Source organism: Zingiber officinale, chromosome 7B, assembly GCF_018446385.1.
Source record: "Zingiber officinale cultivar Zhangliang chromosome 7B, Zo_v1.1, whole genome shotgun sequence".
In the NCBI taxonomy this organism is placed as follows: domain Eukaryota; kingdom Viridiplantae; phylum Streptophyta; class Magnoliopsida; order Zingiberales; family Zingiberaceae; genus Zingiber; species Zingiber officinale.
This window is the reverse complement of record NC_055999.1, coordinates 97,975,279-97,992,714: the sequence shown is the minus strand read 5'-3', so window position 1 is coordinate 97,992,714 and position 17,436 is coordinate 97,975,279. Positions and strand designations below refer to the sequence as shown.

Sequence of the window (17,436 nt, the reverse complement as noted above, 5' to 3'; positions counted from 1 at the left end):
CCGGTCGGTCAGAGCCACGACATCCATGATCGTAGGAGCCAATGGCATCCAGACGAAAGTGGAATTCATGTTCAGCCGGACACCAAAACATAAGAGCAGCAGAGGTCCGCGGTTTCTGACTCGGACAGGTGTGAAGGCTCACAAACAAAAAAAAGACCTACTTTTCTTCTTTCAGAACCTTGTGGGGACTAAGACGCTTTCCCCAGGAAGCCCAATTGTCTAAGGGGGTGGGCCGAGCCCTAAAGATCTGACCCGCAGAAGAGGCATGTTTGGCCCACTCGGAAAAAGGGAGAGAGGTTTGGAAAGAACTGAAGAAAGTGCTCCGAGGTGGTACCGGCAAATACAGGACCAGGAGAATAGACGTTTTCTCTTACGGCAACCATATACACCATTGAAATGGATTTCTCATGAGATTGTTTAAGGGCCCGTACCTGATCAGCACGAGGGTTTTGTTGGTGGAATTTTGATGTTTTGTAGGGCGGAGCTAGTAGACTGGTAATAGGTCGTGTCCTCTTGACCGAATGAAGCACTTTCTAATCAGAACCGAGCAACCATTGCTTTTTTTTCCTATTCAAATCCTATGAAAGACAAAAAAAGGTAACCTCGAAAGCCACAAGAAAGTAAACCTGCATGGGAAAATCCACATCAACAATTGAACTCCCCCGCCTGTCCGCCAGCAGAAAGATCGATCGGCGAGGCGCTCTTAAGACGTTTCAAAGACGGAGGGGGGGCCCATCCACTACTAAATCATACCTTTCGGACGTTGCCATCGCTCAATCTACCCCTTCGGAAAGTTGGTATTAAGGAGGCGGAAACTATGTCAAGAAGCAAGAAGGCTACACTAGGAAGAAAAGAAGAATAGGGATCCACGTCGAGCCATCTTGACGGACGAGCAGCATAGCATCAATTTTTTCGGCAGACACAAGAAGACAGCAAGGAGAAACTGAAGCTCTCAGCCTATAAATACCTATCCTTGAACACTCTCTCCACGCTCTTGATGACACCAAGAGCAAGAGTCTGCCTCATGTCCCTCACGGCAAAACGACCGGGATACTCGGATAAGGTTTCCTAAACCATAGGCTTTGTGGGAATCATCTTAACAAATCCAGCATCACCATTCTTCAAGAACTTGGGTTCCTTCTCAAACTCCTTACCAGATCGCCTGTCAATCTTGGTCAAGAGCTCAGCAAACTTGACAGCTTCTACGAAGAAGGGTTAAGCTGAGAAATTGAAGTCATTCTAAAACCTCCAAAGTTTGTGTCCCATCCCAGTTGCCAATTAAGCTAATAGCTAACAAAGACCTTATCCAGTTAAAAACCACTTTTGATTTCGGCGGGTTGAGAAACTTGTCCTGATGTGAGGATTGGGCACTCTTTGCCTCCCTATCCTATCTTTTAGAAGCAATTCTTTTCTTCCAAACCTTACTACTCGTCACTCTTTGGTTGGCCATACAACAGCAGATATGCGACATCAAGTCTTGGTTTGACAAGAATCTTACTCGGCTATTTCCTTTTCATTCCGTCTCCCTTTCCTGAGTCAAAAAAGAAAGGCTATTTTGGAAATGCCACCACCAAAGAAAAGAAAAGTGCTATTCCTCTCAACTGACTTTCTCTCATGGATATTGAAACTGAATCCTCTCATTCTGTGGAAGAGACAGATCAATTAGTAAGAAGTACAAAGAGAATGTTGGGTGATGACCCAAATCAAGACACTCAAATGATGGAATCAAGCCAGAATGTGATATCCTACAAGGATACACTTCTCAACGCGCAGGAACTTTAGATCTTCTATATGAATAATCAAGCCTTCTCAGATGAGGAAGATGACACAGAAATGGAAGATGATGGGACCTCCTCATCTGAGGCATGGGTTCCTCCCCAGCCAAAGAATCGAAGGCGGATTGAGATAGTCGAGTCTTCAACGGAAAAATCCCTTTCAACCCAGAGTCTGGGACCATCCAGAAGATCTACTACGATAGTTCGAAGAAAGCAACCTCCAGAACCGAAGGAAGCGTAGATTGCACCTGTAATCGCCAAAAGCTGGTCACGAAATCAATCCTGTCACCAAGACGGGAAGGATCTATGCACGACCTGACCCGTTCAATCCTGGTCTAAATTGGTTCCTTTGATTGGTCATACCCGTCCCTGTTCTGGTCTTGGAGACTTGAATCTTGAATGCCCCGGCTGCAGAGCCCTTATCTACTAGTTCAAAATCGGCCCTCTTTTCTTATTAAGAAGTGCTCCCGAGTCGACTCATTTGATTCATAACTCCTATATGGATTCGAGATCCACAAGCACTATTGGCTGCTAATGCTCCTACTAAAGAGAGTGACGGACGAGCTATGCTGTCTCAACTATCTCGCTTCTCATACCGATGACTATCCAATTGGGGAAAGCGGACCCGGGCGGGCGAGTCAACCTTTAATGACCTCATTCTAAAACTCGACAATTGGAATGATATAGAAGCGGACTGAACTAAGAACTATTATATGCTTTTCGTGCAGGGCATCACATTTCTTCGACTTCGCATATTAGTAGTGGTCTCAGAGGCAGCTATAACGTGGGCTCGGATCCCTATGACTGATTGCTTCCCGCTCCGCACCTTTCCTTCCGTACCGCACGAGGCGACCAGGGGGAGGATAGTGGCTACGCACTCTAAGGCACCCGGGTCTCCTTCGACTCCAACGCATCGATCTTCCGCTGCTTTTCTGTCTCGGCTCCAATTCGCCGCCCACGAAGATTAGCCTACCGCTCCGTGTTCTTCACCAGGAGTAGTGACGGAGCCTTTCCCTCTCTCCATGAGTCTTCGGTAGGCGATCAGGCGCTATCCTATTGGAATAGGCCAATAAGCCTAGGGACCATTACTTGGAAGCTAAAGCGGCAGCAGAGAAGGTTGATCCCAGCAGGGCCATCCGTCGAGAGGCCTCCCTTTCTTTATAGTACTGGATGAGATCTACTCTACTTGATGATGCTGGGAAGGATCCTGATAAGATCTGCTCGAGCGAATTGGCTACTTCTCACTCTTGATCTTTCCCTCTGACCATATCTGACTGTACTGACTGCTGGTCTCGCTCCGCACCTCTATCGCCAGCAGTCCTTCTTCTTCGCGTGTTCTCTGTCGCTCCTAACTTCTATGACCGGAACTCCGATTGTGCTTTCTCCGGAGCTCCATATATGTGGGGTCTCCCTCTATCGGTACTCGCTCGTCCCACCCCTACCTACTGCGGAATCAATCCTCTCATTCTCCAATTGCTCCCTCGGGATGCGCTCTCGTTCACTGGATTTCTGACTCCTATCTATGTGGTAGCTAGGCGATTCAACCTTTCAAGCCGCTCCTCTCGGACTCTTTGCATCAATCACAAGAGCCTGGGACCTCTCTTTCCAGCTGAACCGCCCCCTCTTAGCCCACATGACAGCTGCTTCGGTGCCCTCCAGCCAATAAAGAAAGCCTTCCCTGCCTCTCTACCCGGGCTCATCCCCCTCTATGTCTCTGGTGAATGGGTTCCGTTAGGCTCTCCTCGTCCCATTCCCACTCCTACTCTGTTCTTTTGCCATTCAATTCACTCTCTTGTCTCTGGCTTAGAAAGAATTGGCAGCCGAATCCTCTATGGTAGTTTGAGCACGAACCATTGCTTCTGATCTTTTGTTATAAGATATATAAAAGAAGAAATAATAAGGGTGCTCCAGTCAGCGGTCCTATGCTTAAGGCTCCCGTCCCATTAAAGTAGTCACGGGTCTTAAGAAAGAGGTTGCTCCCGTAGGAGCCAAGGAAAGCCGACTCATGAAAGAGGTTATAATAAGAACGTTCTCTTCGTTCGCTCCCTTATTCGACATCCAATCATCTCACTCTTGTGACGAGAATGCTACAAATATCACCACTATTGGTATAGGGAAAGGGCATCTAGGTCGTTCGAGGGCACCGTGATTCGGTCGAGGACACCATGTAGGTCGCTTTCGGGTCCTAGTGGACTTGTAATGGTCTTGCTCCTTGGATTGATCTTTCGCTTCGGCTTACATTCGCTCCTCGGTTCGACCACTCTTCCTTGGCTTGAGTTCGGCCTTACTCTATCACTGCGTCTCAACCTCTACCTCTACTCCATCTGGTTGGAGGTGTGCCTTTCTTTTCTAGACCTATCCAAGTCAGAACTCCAAACAATGCGATTGAACACAAATCGCCTACTAACTACATCGTGTACTCGTCCAATCCAATAAGTTGCACACCCATAAGAAAGAGGACAGGCGTCACTTTCGTTCGACTATATCGCTCCCTATGGTTCTTGAGCAAGCACTTCTGAGTGACGCTAAGCAGCACAACGAGGAGTCATTCCCCGAAGAAAGCGGCTAGTGTTGGCCGGACAGTTGCTGGAAAGTGGCAGGACAGTTGCTTAACTCTTCCCATTGCTTGAGCGAATTAGGCGAGCGGGACTAGTCCACCGAATAGAAGCAAAGGATTGGAATGGTCTTATTCACAGACACGAAAGACAAAGCCGGCCCACGGAGCGGTGGCAGCGAACTAACTGCAAATAATGGGAAAGAAAGATCTCAAACCCGACAAACGGCCAATTGCAGCGGCCGAGAAATTCCGCGATAGCTACATGAGCGAGGAGCGGCCGAGAAATTCCGCGATAGCTACATGCGGCAGAGAGCATTCATCATTGCGATAGCTACATGCGGCAGCAACAAATGGGGCGAAGCTACATGCGGTAGAGAGCATTGCTGAGCTTGCAGCGTTTAGGAGTGGAGCTGAGCTTGCAGCTTTATGCAGTGCCTTTCTTGCGAAGCTACATGCGGTAGAAAGCGGAATGGACAAATGAAGCGAAGCAACAGCCAATTGAAGCGTAGCTACATGCGGCAGTGCTCATCTCTTGCGTAGCTACATGCGGTAGAAGCCCTCAGCGGCAGAGAGCATTTTTGTAGCGAAGTCGAATTCATTCATCCATCATCTATATCCATCTCGAAGCATCAAGTCTAAGACACCCTTCCTATCAGCATCTCAAGTCTAAGACACCCTTCCTATCAATCAAGTGCCTGCCCTGCCCCAAACCTTTAATTCCTCTCATTCCTCTCAGGCCCATCCCCCGATAGAAACCATGCATTCCTATCTTCCCCATCCCCCGAAACCATGCATTCCTAGAATACCTCCCCACCATTCATTCCTATCAGACCCTTCCCCCGAAAAACCATTCCTCTCAGACCAGACCTCCCCACCATTCATTCCTATCAGACCTCCCCACTAGGATAGGACATCCACTAAGGAAATCCGCTATATAAGGCGGGAGTTCCGACTCCCAGCCCAAGTGGATTTTAGCACTCCGAGCAGAAGAAGCGGACTCCTGAGCAGAACAGAAGAAGCGGACTCCCGAGCAGAAGCGAGAAGCTAATCGAAAAATCCACCTAAAGATGCCCTTATAAATAAAGATTAGTATTAAAATAATTATATATATATAATTATATTTTAATAAAGAACTATATAGTTTATAAGAGAGACTAAGACTGTACTAATAGAGCATGGAGGACCCAAAAGACAGAAGTAGATGGGGAGCACTCGCATCGCATATAATCAAGGATCAAGTGTAACTAATTGTACAATTTCTTTCATTTTTGCCCATCTCAGCAGACCCTCCCCCTCTTCTCTTCCAGCATGGGCCCAAGATCCGGGAAGAAGTGGAGACCCAATTAGACAACGTGGTGGTGGCAGGAAGAAGCCCCCTTTCCTCATTGTCTGAATCGGAACATAGGCCTAATCCCTCGAGCCTAATCCCCCTCCATCCTCCGCTTCACAATCTGAACTGAAGAACTAAACTAATAACTGCCCTGCACCACCACTTAGTAGCCAGCCTCTCCCATCTGAATAACTAAACTGAAAACTGCCCTGTACCAGCACTTAGTCGCAAAGCTTAGCAACACTACTGGATCCGCAACTGGATCAACTTCTCATCTATCTAGATAATGTTCCTCTTCTCATCCATATATATAGTTATTTACAAGTCCTATACCTTTACGATAGGAAGAAAGCCATTGTAGCTAAGAATAGAGCTCATATCAGTGGACTTTAATGCATTACATATTGCCTTAGGATTCAGGTCATTTCTTCAAGATTCATGATAGCGAGCAGCTGCTAGCAAGCAGATGCGAGCAACGAGCAGGCTCCGAAGAAGGACTACTCGAAGAGGATCTGAGACCGCTTCATATGAGGCTTCAAGGAAGAAGTGCTTTTTCCGAAGGATGGGATCTTCATCTTCTAAGTTTTTAAGTAAAAGGCAGAAGAATTCAAATTATAGGTCTCATTTTTCTGGTAGCAATACCTTTTTTTTATCTTTTTCTGTACTAATTTTGATCAATTAGTGAGTAAAGAGATATTGACTCACTAGTATACTACTAGATATATCTCTATGCCTTACCCACTCTATAGTAGTCGCTTGTAGATACAAGTACCCAATTGTTGGGTATAGTTGCGCCTAGTCGCGCTGTTGTCATCAAGCTTCGTGTGAAAACCGAAGTCACATATAAAGAGAGTCTCGATCGCGCCTATTCTACTTGACTGTCGGTCCGTAGGGATCAGACATCCGTGCTGCTTTTCACAGGTTTCTGGCCCCCTCGCGGGGGTCCTGATTTTCATTGTCTTTTTCACAGAAACGTAAACAATGGGTTCTAAATGAACAAGGAGTTGGTGCTTTTCTTTGCACTTGACCATATCAAGTACAGCTCCTCTCGCAGTCATCTTACGAGTGCGGGGACAACATAGTCTGAATTTAGCCCAGATCGTTTCGACTTGGCCCCTCTTAGAATCATCTATGGGGCCAAGCTCCTGTAAAATCGTTTTTCCTGGCTGCGCCTATCTTCAAACAACTTTCCCGGAATCACCCCCTCCAGCAAATGGAATCGGAAATGCGCTTCCTTCGTCTTTTGGTCAAATATGTGGAGAATATCCCCGCGTCCTACGTCAAAGCCACCTTTGGTTATTCATTGGAATCCCCATTTCTGGGATCTTTTAGTTATACTTTGGGGCGAGCCATTCCCTATGTAGGGGAGGGCACGGATTTCTCCATGTCTCAAATTATCCGAGTTGGTCAAAGTAGAGGCGGACAAATACGGGGAAGAAACGTCGGTGACGAAGATATTCTTGCGCACCTATTTCGTAGTGAGTGAAAACCATGTGAGTGAAAACCATCCGCCCCTTACCACAATTGAGGCGCGGGAAGACTCACTGGTCATGATGATTATAAAGGAACGGTGACTTCTGACTATTCAACCAAGTAAGGTGGATCTGCCGCGACCCATCTCTCTGTCTAGGAATAAAAGGACCACTATACTCTCACCAGGGATTATAACCAAGTACCCAGCATCACGAAGTAGCGAGACAAAGCGCTCCTTTTTCGTCGCTGACTTCGAAACGGTCCTCGTGAACGACGTTCAGCACCCTTTTCTGCCTTCATGGAGATCGGGCCAAATGATGAGCTTACTCCATCTTCCATTAAGAGGGTCTCCTCCTTTTTTCTGCAAGGAAGAGCCCTTGGACACCACCTCCTTTGAGGATCAAAGCTTTATTATACTTTCTGACTTCACGCATCGGTTAGAGATCCGAGCATCCTACACGGGAATTCGCACTTGTTTCTACCACAATCTGGGTCGCTTTGACGGTCTATTTTTGCTCCATTTTTATGCCAGGCAAGGGGCAAGAGTGCGCACTTTGTGCCGTAATCAGTATATATATGAGATCAAGGTTTACCGCGGGAGGGGGCGCTTAGTGATTCGCTATAGAGACTCCATGGCTTTGCTACCACTCAATTTAAGAACTTTAGGCCAAACGCTCTGTCCACATTTGGGAGAAAAAGGGATAATTGACCATGACCATATCTCTTTCTCCTACTTTTTTTTGGGCTCTGCGTGAAGAACTCCTCAACTATATCAAGCAAGACGTCCTTGTTTTGGGTGGAATCATGCAAAAGACCCAAACTCTCTGCTGGGAGGCATACGTAGTTGACATTGAGAACGTTTTTACTATTTCTTCCTTAGCGCTTACCATCTTTAGATTATTCCGAAGAGAACCGCTTAACCGAAATTCAGATTCTTTCATACGTAAGGGATACTTCGGGGGGCACTCAGACGTATATATTCCCGAGGGAGAGGACCTGTACTACTATGATGTTAACGGTTTGTTCGCTTCTATCATGAAGTCAAAAGCAATGCCCGCCGGAGCACCCGTCTGGAAAACGAATTTGGAGAAAGAGCCACTGGATAATCTTTTTGGATTTTTTAATGCTCTCATCTGGTGCCCGGATACGATTGAGCGACCCTTTCTTCCTTATCGAACCAAAAATAGCACACTTCTCTTTCCAACTGGCGCTTTCCAAGGTCTTTCTTTTTCTGAGGAACTCAAGTATGCCGTGACTCTTGGATACAAGATCACCGCGGGGGTACACCTTTGAGAAGAGACCCAGTCCATTCGAAAGCTTTGTTACTGATTTGTACAGCTCACGACAAGAGGCGAAAAAGGCGGGTAATGAACCAATGTCATATTTGTACAAACTTGTACTCAACGCGGCCTACGGCCGACTCGGAATTCATCCAGAGTCCGAAGTTCTAGAGATATGCACGGAGGCCCGCTATAAAGAATTCATAATGAACGACTTAGGGCTGAAGGACGCTTATCAAATCTCTGATACATGCTATTTAGTCAAATTCGTTAAAAATCGAAATGATTGCCCCGACGAGGGAACCTCCACGTTATTCAGCCGTCCATTTATCTGCGTCAATCACAGCCTATGCCCGTATAGTAATGCATCCTCACGTTGCGCGCAACGATTCTTTCTACTCCGATACTGACAGTATCATAATTCGCGAACCCCTCCCCAAAGACCTCGTCTCCCCCACGGAGCTCGGGCTTTTAAAGTTTGAATACAAGATAAAGAAAGGCATCTTTCTTGCCCTTGCCCCCAAATCCTACGCGCTCCACCTAGAGAACGAGACTTTGATTTTACGCCATAAAGGACCGGCCAAAGCGCATGTGACTTTTCGATGGTTTGAACGCCAGCTCCAAGACCTAAACCTCACTAAGGAGGTTACCATTCACAATCCGTTCCGGATCATCTGGACTGGCCATCCGAAAAGTGGAAACAAAGGTTAGCTTGCGAATTCTTCCGGGAACTAAGCGAGATCTAGTGTACGATGAGCAGAATCGATGGATAGCCACTAAGCCCAAAAAAGTCATTGATATGGATGACGCTAATCATACTGAGAGAATAATCAAACATATAGAGGAGCGCGCACATAAGAGCACCCAATTACTACAGGAAGAAATCACGCGCCTGCTCCAAAATAAAGAAGTCTCGCGATCACGTGGTGCCTTTGCATGGGTGAGAGCACGGTGGAAAATCCTTTGCCAGAAAATCATCAACCGTCTCATTCATCAAAGCAAAAAAAAGAGGAGACGATGTGCTAAACTAGAATGAAGCTCTCTCATTAGGGGGACCACCTCCCAAGAGAAGAGTAACCGACAGGAAACACAGTTAGAATAAGAAAGAGAAGAGTACAAATCAGCGCGGCCTATCACTGCTTCTTTCTTTATATATATATATAAGCGACTAAATCTTCTTTTAAGTAGGTAAATTGCTTGGAAGGAGACTACTTATAGTACAAGAGAGGGGGGGTGCGCCGCCCGGGGTGTTATGCTGAATTAACCTGTTAGACCTTCCTTCTTTCTTATTGTAACTATTCTCTCGATTGCTTCTGGGGGGTGGTCTCCTACGTTTTACCCAAAAATCGAGCAATTTATGAAGGCCACTTAAGACCGCCTTCTTCCTTTCGCTGTTCAAATAGATGAATGATTTTATGACAAAGAATTCGCCAAGGTACGAAGACCCATGTGTGCACCCCCCGTGTGTCTTCTTCATTTCTCTCTTTATTAGCCGGATCTCCTTTTTGGCTCTCACCCTTATCCTTATCCCCTTGGAGGAGGAGGTTACGTAGTCGCAGATTCTCCTCTCGTAATTCCGTCATGCGTTCTTCTGTGCTTTTCATTAGGGCCGTTTGCTCCGGGTTTCCGAGGTCAATGATCTTGATGGGCTTGGTGCCTATCCACTTGCCATTATCATCATAAACTAAATCCCGTTTGGTGCCGGAAAGAATGCGTAAACGAATTCGTGTTTCTACTTGCCTCATTGTTAAGTTGGACCACATGATGCGAAAGGGATTTTGAATCGTGATATCCTTTGGGTCCAGCAGCTGCCTTTCAAACCAGTCGAAGGTGACATGTGCTTTTGCCATTCCTTTATGTTTGATTATATAATTGTTATCCTCGAGCTGAAGCGCGTAAGACGCGAGAAAAATCCCCCTTTTGATCCTATGCTCAAGTTTGAAATAGCCCAGCTTCGTTGATGAAACGAGTTCGTTCGGCAGAGGTTCACTAATGACTAGGCTGTCCGTGTCACTGTAAAAGCAATCCCTCCTCGTCGAAATAAACGGTTGCATTTTAATGCGTGCATAGGAAGTTCTTGCTGCAGAAAGGTGAAGGGCAGAATACTTGGGCGGTTCCCAGATCTCATCTGTCGCTCGATTTTTTGCATAAATAACCAGGTAGCACTCAGGTGATAATAAGTGGGCGTCCTTGAAGCCGGGGTCTTTCTTTAGTATTTCGTAATAACGTGCCTGAGAACAAATCTCACTGACCTCTGATTCTGGATGAATACCGAAACGCCCGTAGATGCTATTAAGGATCAGTTTGTAGAGATACGATAAGGGCTCATTCCCCGTGCTTTTTGCCTCTATGCGGGAAGCGTAAAGATCATTGACGAAGTGCTCGAATGGGCTTCGCTTCCTTTCAAAGACATACCCGCGCTGTGATTTGGTATCCGAGCGTAATAGCGTACTTCAATTCCTCGCTAAAGTATACTCCGCGAAAGGCTCCAGTCGGAAATAGAAGGGAACCTTCTTTGCTACGATAGGGCAGAAATGGTCTTTCCATAGTGTCCGGGCACTGTACTAAGGCCTCGAAGAAACCAAAGAGGCTTTCTAAGGGCTGGTCTTCCAAGGAAGTTCTCCGGGCACCTGCGGGCATTGGCTCTGACGCCATAACTGACGGAAAGAGTGAATTTTGGTCGTAGTACCAGAGGTTCTCACCCTCAGGCAAATAAAGATCACTGTGCCCTCCAAAGTCACCACGCCATATAAAGGTATCCTGGTTCTGGTTCAACACATAAATAGGGTTCTCTTCTTCGTTATAGTAGTTTTTGCGAAAGATCGTTAGTGCAAGTGAGGACAGCACATTTTCTATGTCGACGCCATATCGTTCCCAACACAGTGACTGCGCTTTGAGCATAATGCCTCCCAGGAGCAGTCCTGCCTCATGTAGCTTAGCAGTTGCTCACGTAAAGGCCATATGGTGGAAAGGCTTATTTCTTCGTGTGGGATTGTGCCTTTTGGTCCGAGATGGGGGCATAGTGTCTGGCCTAGTATTTTCAATTTGAGAGGAAAGAAGGCAAGCGAGTCGCGGAAGCGTATGGCTAAGCCTTCGTTCCTATAGACCTTGGTAGATGTACTTGTTTCTACAAAGCATCCGGACTTTGATACCAAGTCTCGCATAAAAGCTAAGTCAAAATAGACCAACGTCCTAAATTGTGAAAAAAAGAAGTTCTAAAATTGGAAGCCTTTTTTTTTCGAATTCCATGATAAAGTCTGAGAGCACTTGTTCGCTAAGGTCAGCAATGGTTTTGCCCTCTTTGGGTTCAGTGCAAAAGAATGATTCCACGGAATTTCTTGCTTCAGGAGTGAGTTCTGCTCCTGGCTCCACCTCCATTAAAGCAGCTGCATAAGCATACTGGACATCGTTAACTAGAACTGTTTCAAAATCCCCTACGAAAAACGAGCGACGCTTGGTAGTGCGTGAAGAGGGCAGTTTCCTCATGAATGAGGGCGCTGGCCTTCTCCTACTTTGACTTTTAGAGAGAGAAATGGCTTTCGGCAGAATAACTTGAGTTGGTTGAGGGATGAGAAGCAAGCGATCCCTAAGAAGCTTAATTAGTAGTTCGTCGTCTTTCGCTTCGAGAGAGGTCAGAGGCGGAAGGGCTTCATTAGCCTCGTAGTAAGCCTTGACAAGGATTCTGTTTATGGGGGCATCCTTATATTTATCCGCTTGTTGTTTTACCGACGTAGCTTACATAGGAATGTAGTATCCAAGCCGGGGCACGAGGTTCATTCAGTAGAGGACTCCACGTCCCTCGCATTCTATATGGCTAATGGAGCCGGGCCCTTCACCTGATTTGCTTTGCGTCAAGCCAACTCTTCCTCTACAGGTACGAAACGACGTGAGTGACGAGGTGACGAGCAAACTCAACTCAAGCAATAGAGAGCGAAGATGCTTTCAGAGTAGAGTTGGCTAACCGAACGTAAGAGACGAGATCGGGAGGGTCTACCAGGCTCAAGTTAGAGATGCGGGTTTCGACTGGAAAATCAAAGTCGAGGCAGATGGATCTCATTCAACTAGTAGACAGTTCATCCCAGTCATTCAAGTCCGGTAGTGAACCAGGGCCAGTAGTCAGAATCTACAGTGCTAAAGTCAAGAGTTTCGATCAGGAAATTAGCTCTAGCGACGTGGTCTCATTACCTTAGATGATGAGATTAGGCTCTGAAAGAGGGAAGGAACTCTGAAAGGGCAGTTGAACTGAGTCTGCTTGTCCGATACAAGTGAGGGGAGAGGGCTAACGAGAGGAAGAGGGAGAAGGTGCCCTCATTGCTTTCACCCTAGCAGCATGAGCTAACTACTCACTCGTCCTCGCTAGCTACAGTCCAATCCCTTACCGGCTGCGATAGATCATGATTGACTTGGGCGCCTCTCCCTTCCCTACCTTGACTGAACCTTGAATCCCACAATGCTGATGGGTTTCGGGAATCTGTCTTCAACGAAGCTAGCAGCAAGGTTGAATCATTCTCTGACCCGGCTCTCGGAATGGACCTGGACTACTCTACTCTTTCAATCGTGGTAGCAAACTTTCTTCGATCCCTTGTGCTAGGGTCAGAGTCAATATCTACTTGAACTGTGCTCGGTCAGGAACTGAAGCTATAGACTCGTCTGAGGGCCTTTCTCCATTTCTTTTCCCTCTGTATGAGTTGAGAGGCTGAATTTCATTCTCTTAGCTCAGAAGGAAATGCTCTTAGTCCGGTCGGAAAGCACAGGCATTGATTGATAGATCGAATGCAAACTCAAACTCGAACTGGTGGAAGGGTTGACATGTCCGCAGCTACTGCTATCGAATTCTCCCCTCTCCTTAGGCTTAGGATAAGGTCTAGTCGATGTGGGACTGATCACTTTCCTGGATTGGATTCCTTGCTTCCATCCCTGAATGGAACTAGCAGTTAAGCGCTTAAATCAAATCCATATTCCCTCGCTCGGTCCGTAATAATCAATGTCTTCAAAGTGGGTAGTCAGTCCATAATATTCTTAGTCAATCAACTCTCTAGTCTCTAGCTCTAACTCCCATTCTTCTTCGTGTGCAGCGGGATGGTACTTGCTCAACTTCCCACCGTCAAAAGGTTTTACGTGAAGTACAACCAGTAGACGGGCTCATCACCATCCTTCCTTGCAAATTCTTTATCCCCCACGATCTGTCCTCTCAGCACGGAAAAGTCAGACCAATCCTCTTTCTCTCCCACGAGAAGAAAGGCAACTCTCTGAGTCTGGCACTGCTGATCTAGACTTTGCTATTGGTCTGAGGGGTTCTGTTGAAGGAATCGGAGCTGCTATAGAATCAGCATCTTACTCTTTTTCGGCAAGCTCAGCAACGTTCCTCCACTGCACTGGAAATCTCTTTCAGTTGGAAACTAGTTTAGGCTATGACGACTCTTTGAATCTCCCTCAAAAGGGAGTGGAGTAAAAAAGACATAGCTATCTGAACAGTTTTGAATCCACTCTTTTTCCGTACATAAGATTGAACGATAGAGAGGGTAGACCGGAGTGGAGGAGTCTTCGCTGTAAATTCTGTTCTAAGGACTCAATATGCCTTTTCAGGTTCAGGACATATGCGCGGATTAACTGAATCCAATTTCACTTTTTCAATCGTAGTAGCTTGTTGGTGCGCACTTGTAGTGTAGGAAGATTCCCCGCTCTGAAGTAATGTGTTTTTGGAGCTCCTTCAAAACAGATAGAAAGAGTAAGCTGCAACGAATAGAATAGGATATGATATGCTACCTTCTGCTTTCTGCCTAAAGCGGAGATTTCGATCTTTGCAAGAATGTCTATTAGTACAAAGATGCTGGGGGCCCTTAGCGCTTTTTCCTTGATCTACGAATGGCAGGTAGGCTGTCTTATGATCTTAGGCCGATGGGATAGCTTTCAAAGGCTAGAATAGCTAAATTAAGAATATAACGGATATAACGGAAATAAGTCCGACGTGCATGTCTATGGACACTTCCTTCTTTATATTGTAAATTTTTGACATGCACTGCAGCCCTTCCTGAAATAAGAGCGGAAGCAACCCCCACGATCATGGAGAATGTGGAGCAAGCCTAATAAAAAAAGCTCTTTCCCCTCCCCTTATCAGGAGAGCTCTATCCTTACGTCTACCCTTCCCTTCGTCTTTTTTCAGCTCTTCGCCCCTAATATTAACTTTAAAGCTCTCCCGTCCTCGGCCCTGCCGCTCGAGCCTATTCTAAAGAAGACCCGTAGCAGCTCTAACCCTCTTTAAGGGACCCGCCAACATTCAACTTTTCTCCCGAGGGCGCTAAGCTCACAAGCGGATTCCAATCACAGGGTTTTGCCGAGCCCTCAACTATAGTGGTTCAGTATACTCCACGAGCCAACCGATTCTGAGGGCCGAGTGAGAACGACGGGGCGACTAAGAGACGGGGTTGCTTCGCTTCGCTCGAAAGCAAGCCATAGAGTGGAATACAAAGAGAGAACGAGCTGACCTTCTTCTTTGAGAAAGGGAAAGGGTGCGAAGCAGGCTGATGAATGAATGTGAATAGCACCATGAGAAAAGGATGTTGATTCTGATCTAAAGAATGCCACAACAAGATCTTCATCTTTCTCCCTTTCCTTGTAAGTCAAAAACTCACCCTTTCCTTTCATATTCAGTGATGCAAATCCTGCCTTTTCTTTTATATGTAATTCCTTCTCTTGAATGCTCAAACCTAGCAAGACCCCACTTTCTGGTTGTGGGTTTATCCATCATTCAATCGGATTCAAGCCTGAGACTTTTCACCTATTCAAACGAGACACTTCATTGCGAAACTTACTCGAACAAGAATTGCGAAACTTCGGAGCAGTAACCAATCCTTTTCTCGTCTATCGAAAGCATCTTTGATTTATTACGGTACATCCTTTTCACGCGCCCACCCCTTATAGCTTTGAAGCCTTAGCTCTCGATTTGCTCGACAAAGCACGAACCGTTTTAACGTAAACTACTGCATTGGGTCAAGAACCTCAGGAACGGGCGCAGAGCCCTAGTGAAGCGGTACCTCCATACTGAACACCAACTCAGACCGAATAGCTTGCATCGTCACTTTCGGATCAAGATCCTTCCCTCCAGCTTATGCTTATGCGGGTGATTCTGCTTTCTTTTCTTCAGCGTTTGAAACAAGCGATCAAACTAGAAGATAGTGAGCACGTATAAGGCATGTAGCCATTCACTTTAACCATTCACTTTTTGCTTCTAATGCTTTCTCGGGTAGCAATGAAGGGAGGAAAAGTAGATTAGCAGATCGAAATACAAGAGAAGAGCAGCTTTCGGTCGGAGTCAAAGCTATTCTCAAAAAAAAGTAGAAGAGAGATGGAAGAGCAGAAATGAAGCTTGCTAGCGGATGAGATTGAAGACGAGCAGCTGAAGGTAGGGAGAAAGATCGTAGTAGTCAAGGAATAGCCCACTTTCGTACCCAAGGGTTGACCTTCTGTCCTATGTCCTAGTTCTTGGCACTGGGAAGAGTCTCTATCTATCACCTATAGTGACGGATAAGGAGCAATAGACTAGAACCATTAGGCTAAGCCCATTAGACGTAGACGGAATGAGTCTGAGCTGGGACCAGTTTCATCAGTTTCCTTTGTGAAGGTAATATCGTCAAACCCCGTTTAAGAGAGCTTGCCTTCAAAAACCCACGGGCAGAAATCATATCGTAGTTTTGAATAGCCCCACCCTAAGTAATCTCGCAAGAAAAGACTGCTGATGTCAACTGGGGCAATGACGACTCCCAGCGCCACCCAATCCCCATCAGCATTTATGGCTTTGGGCCATTCACTCTACCCCTCCAGCTAGCACCAAGTCGTGAATACGAAACTACGAAAGGAAAGACTACTTTTTTTTATTGGCCTTACGTTAATGGCTATTCAAAACGTATACTGATCTTCTTGCTGCGAGTGATAATGACGCGCTCGACCGCTCCTTCCAATCAATCTCTCCTCCCCAGCCTCAGATACTGATCTCGACCTCTTCTTTCATAATCAAACTCAAAGACAGCAAGAAAAGGGAAAGTGAGTACCCTCGTCTATATACTCTTTTATATCCCTCTAGACCTTAGCCAGTCTAGCCTGCCTTCGCCTACTTAACCTCTTCTCCCTGTGGATCGACTCCCGCTTACTAAGCTTTATTCACTGTAGCGAGCCTCCCATGAGAGCTCACTTCTTTTTGGGTGACCGATCTTCTTCTGAGTAAAGTGAATGCCAGGGGTCATAGATACTTGATGGCAATGCCATGGGTCAACCATGGACAGGCCTAGGATTGATTCTCTTTCTCTTCCCAATGGGAGCAGCTATCGATACGAGTAGGGGGGATTGGCTTTGTTTATGACCTAGATAGGGTTAACATCACTAGTTGGCGTGGGTGGTATACGTATAAAGAAGACTGGAAGTCCATCGATCTACTTTCTTCAACTCTCTTCCCCGGAATCAGACTACTGCTTGCAATCAATCCAACTTCAATAAGGCAGCTATGGGGCTTTGGCCTCACTCTCTTTTTTCAACTCCTAGGTCCACCAGTGCTCAAATATAGAATCAAACCTATCCCGCGTCAACGAAAAGATCTGATACAGCTGATGCTGCGGATTTCTAATTCTACTTCTTTGTCCTTGCCTAGTCTAAAACAAGAACTTTCAGGTCTAGCCGATACAAGAAGATACTGAGAAAGAGCTCCCTCTATGTTTCCAGGAAAGAGACTAGTGCAAACATTATGGCTATTGGAAGGATTGAAAACGAACTTTCTCGTATAGAAAGAAGGGTATCCCGCTCGACCATAAGGGGCGAAGAGCTGAACAAAAGTTGAATCCTTTGAACTTTGAAGTTGGGACCTAAAAAACCATCAGCAGTATTTGAAGAGCTGAACAAAAGTTTAATACTTATCACTTTTAAGTTGGGAAGTGTACCCACTGGATATGGATAGGTGAGACGATAGTCGCCTAAAAAACCATCAGCAGTATTTGAAGAGCTGAACGTAAGAGTAAATGGCCGTTGAGCCAT

General features: G+C 46.1%; 1 protein-coding gene across 1 annotated transcript; it reads right to left on the bottom strand.

Annotated features, from left to right (window-relative positions):
• Positions 1 to 1,799: 1,799 nt before the first annotated feature.
• On the bottom strand, positions 1,800 to 17,436 carry LOC122004601 (DNA polymerase-like). The gene is made up of 4 exons (XM_042559463.1): positions 17,277 to 17,436; positions 10,981 to 11,336; positions 9,932 to 10,835; positions 1,800 to 2,023 (listed from the first exon to the last, which is right to left on the bottom strand). The coding sequence occupies exons 1-4, from the start codon at positions 17,434 to 17,436 to the stop codon at positions 1,800 to 1,802; spliced, it is 1,644 nt and encodes a 547-aa protein (XP_042415397.1).

Excerpts from the sequence above, each read along its gene's own strand:
- LOC122004601 (XM_042559463.1), bottom strand. The coding sequence starts at position 17,436 with ATGGCTCAACGGCCATTTACTCTTACGTTCAGCTCTTCAAATACTGCT. Across the intron at positions 11,337-17,276 it reads CTCTTCAAATACTGCTGATG|GACTGCTCCTGGGAGGCATT; the intron begins GTTTTTTAGGTC and ends TACATGAGGCAG. Across the intron at positions 10,836-10,980 it reads TTGGTTTCTTCGAGGCCTTA|CGCGGGTATGTCTTTGAAAG; the intron begins GTACAGTGCCCG and ends ACCAAATCACAG.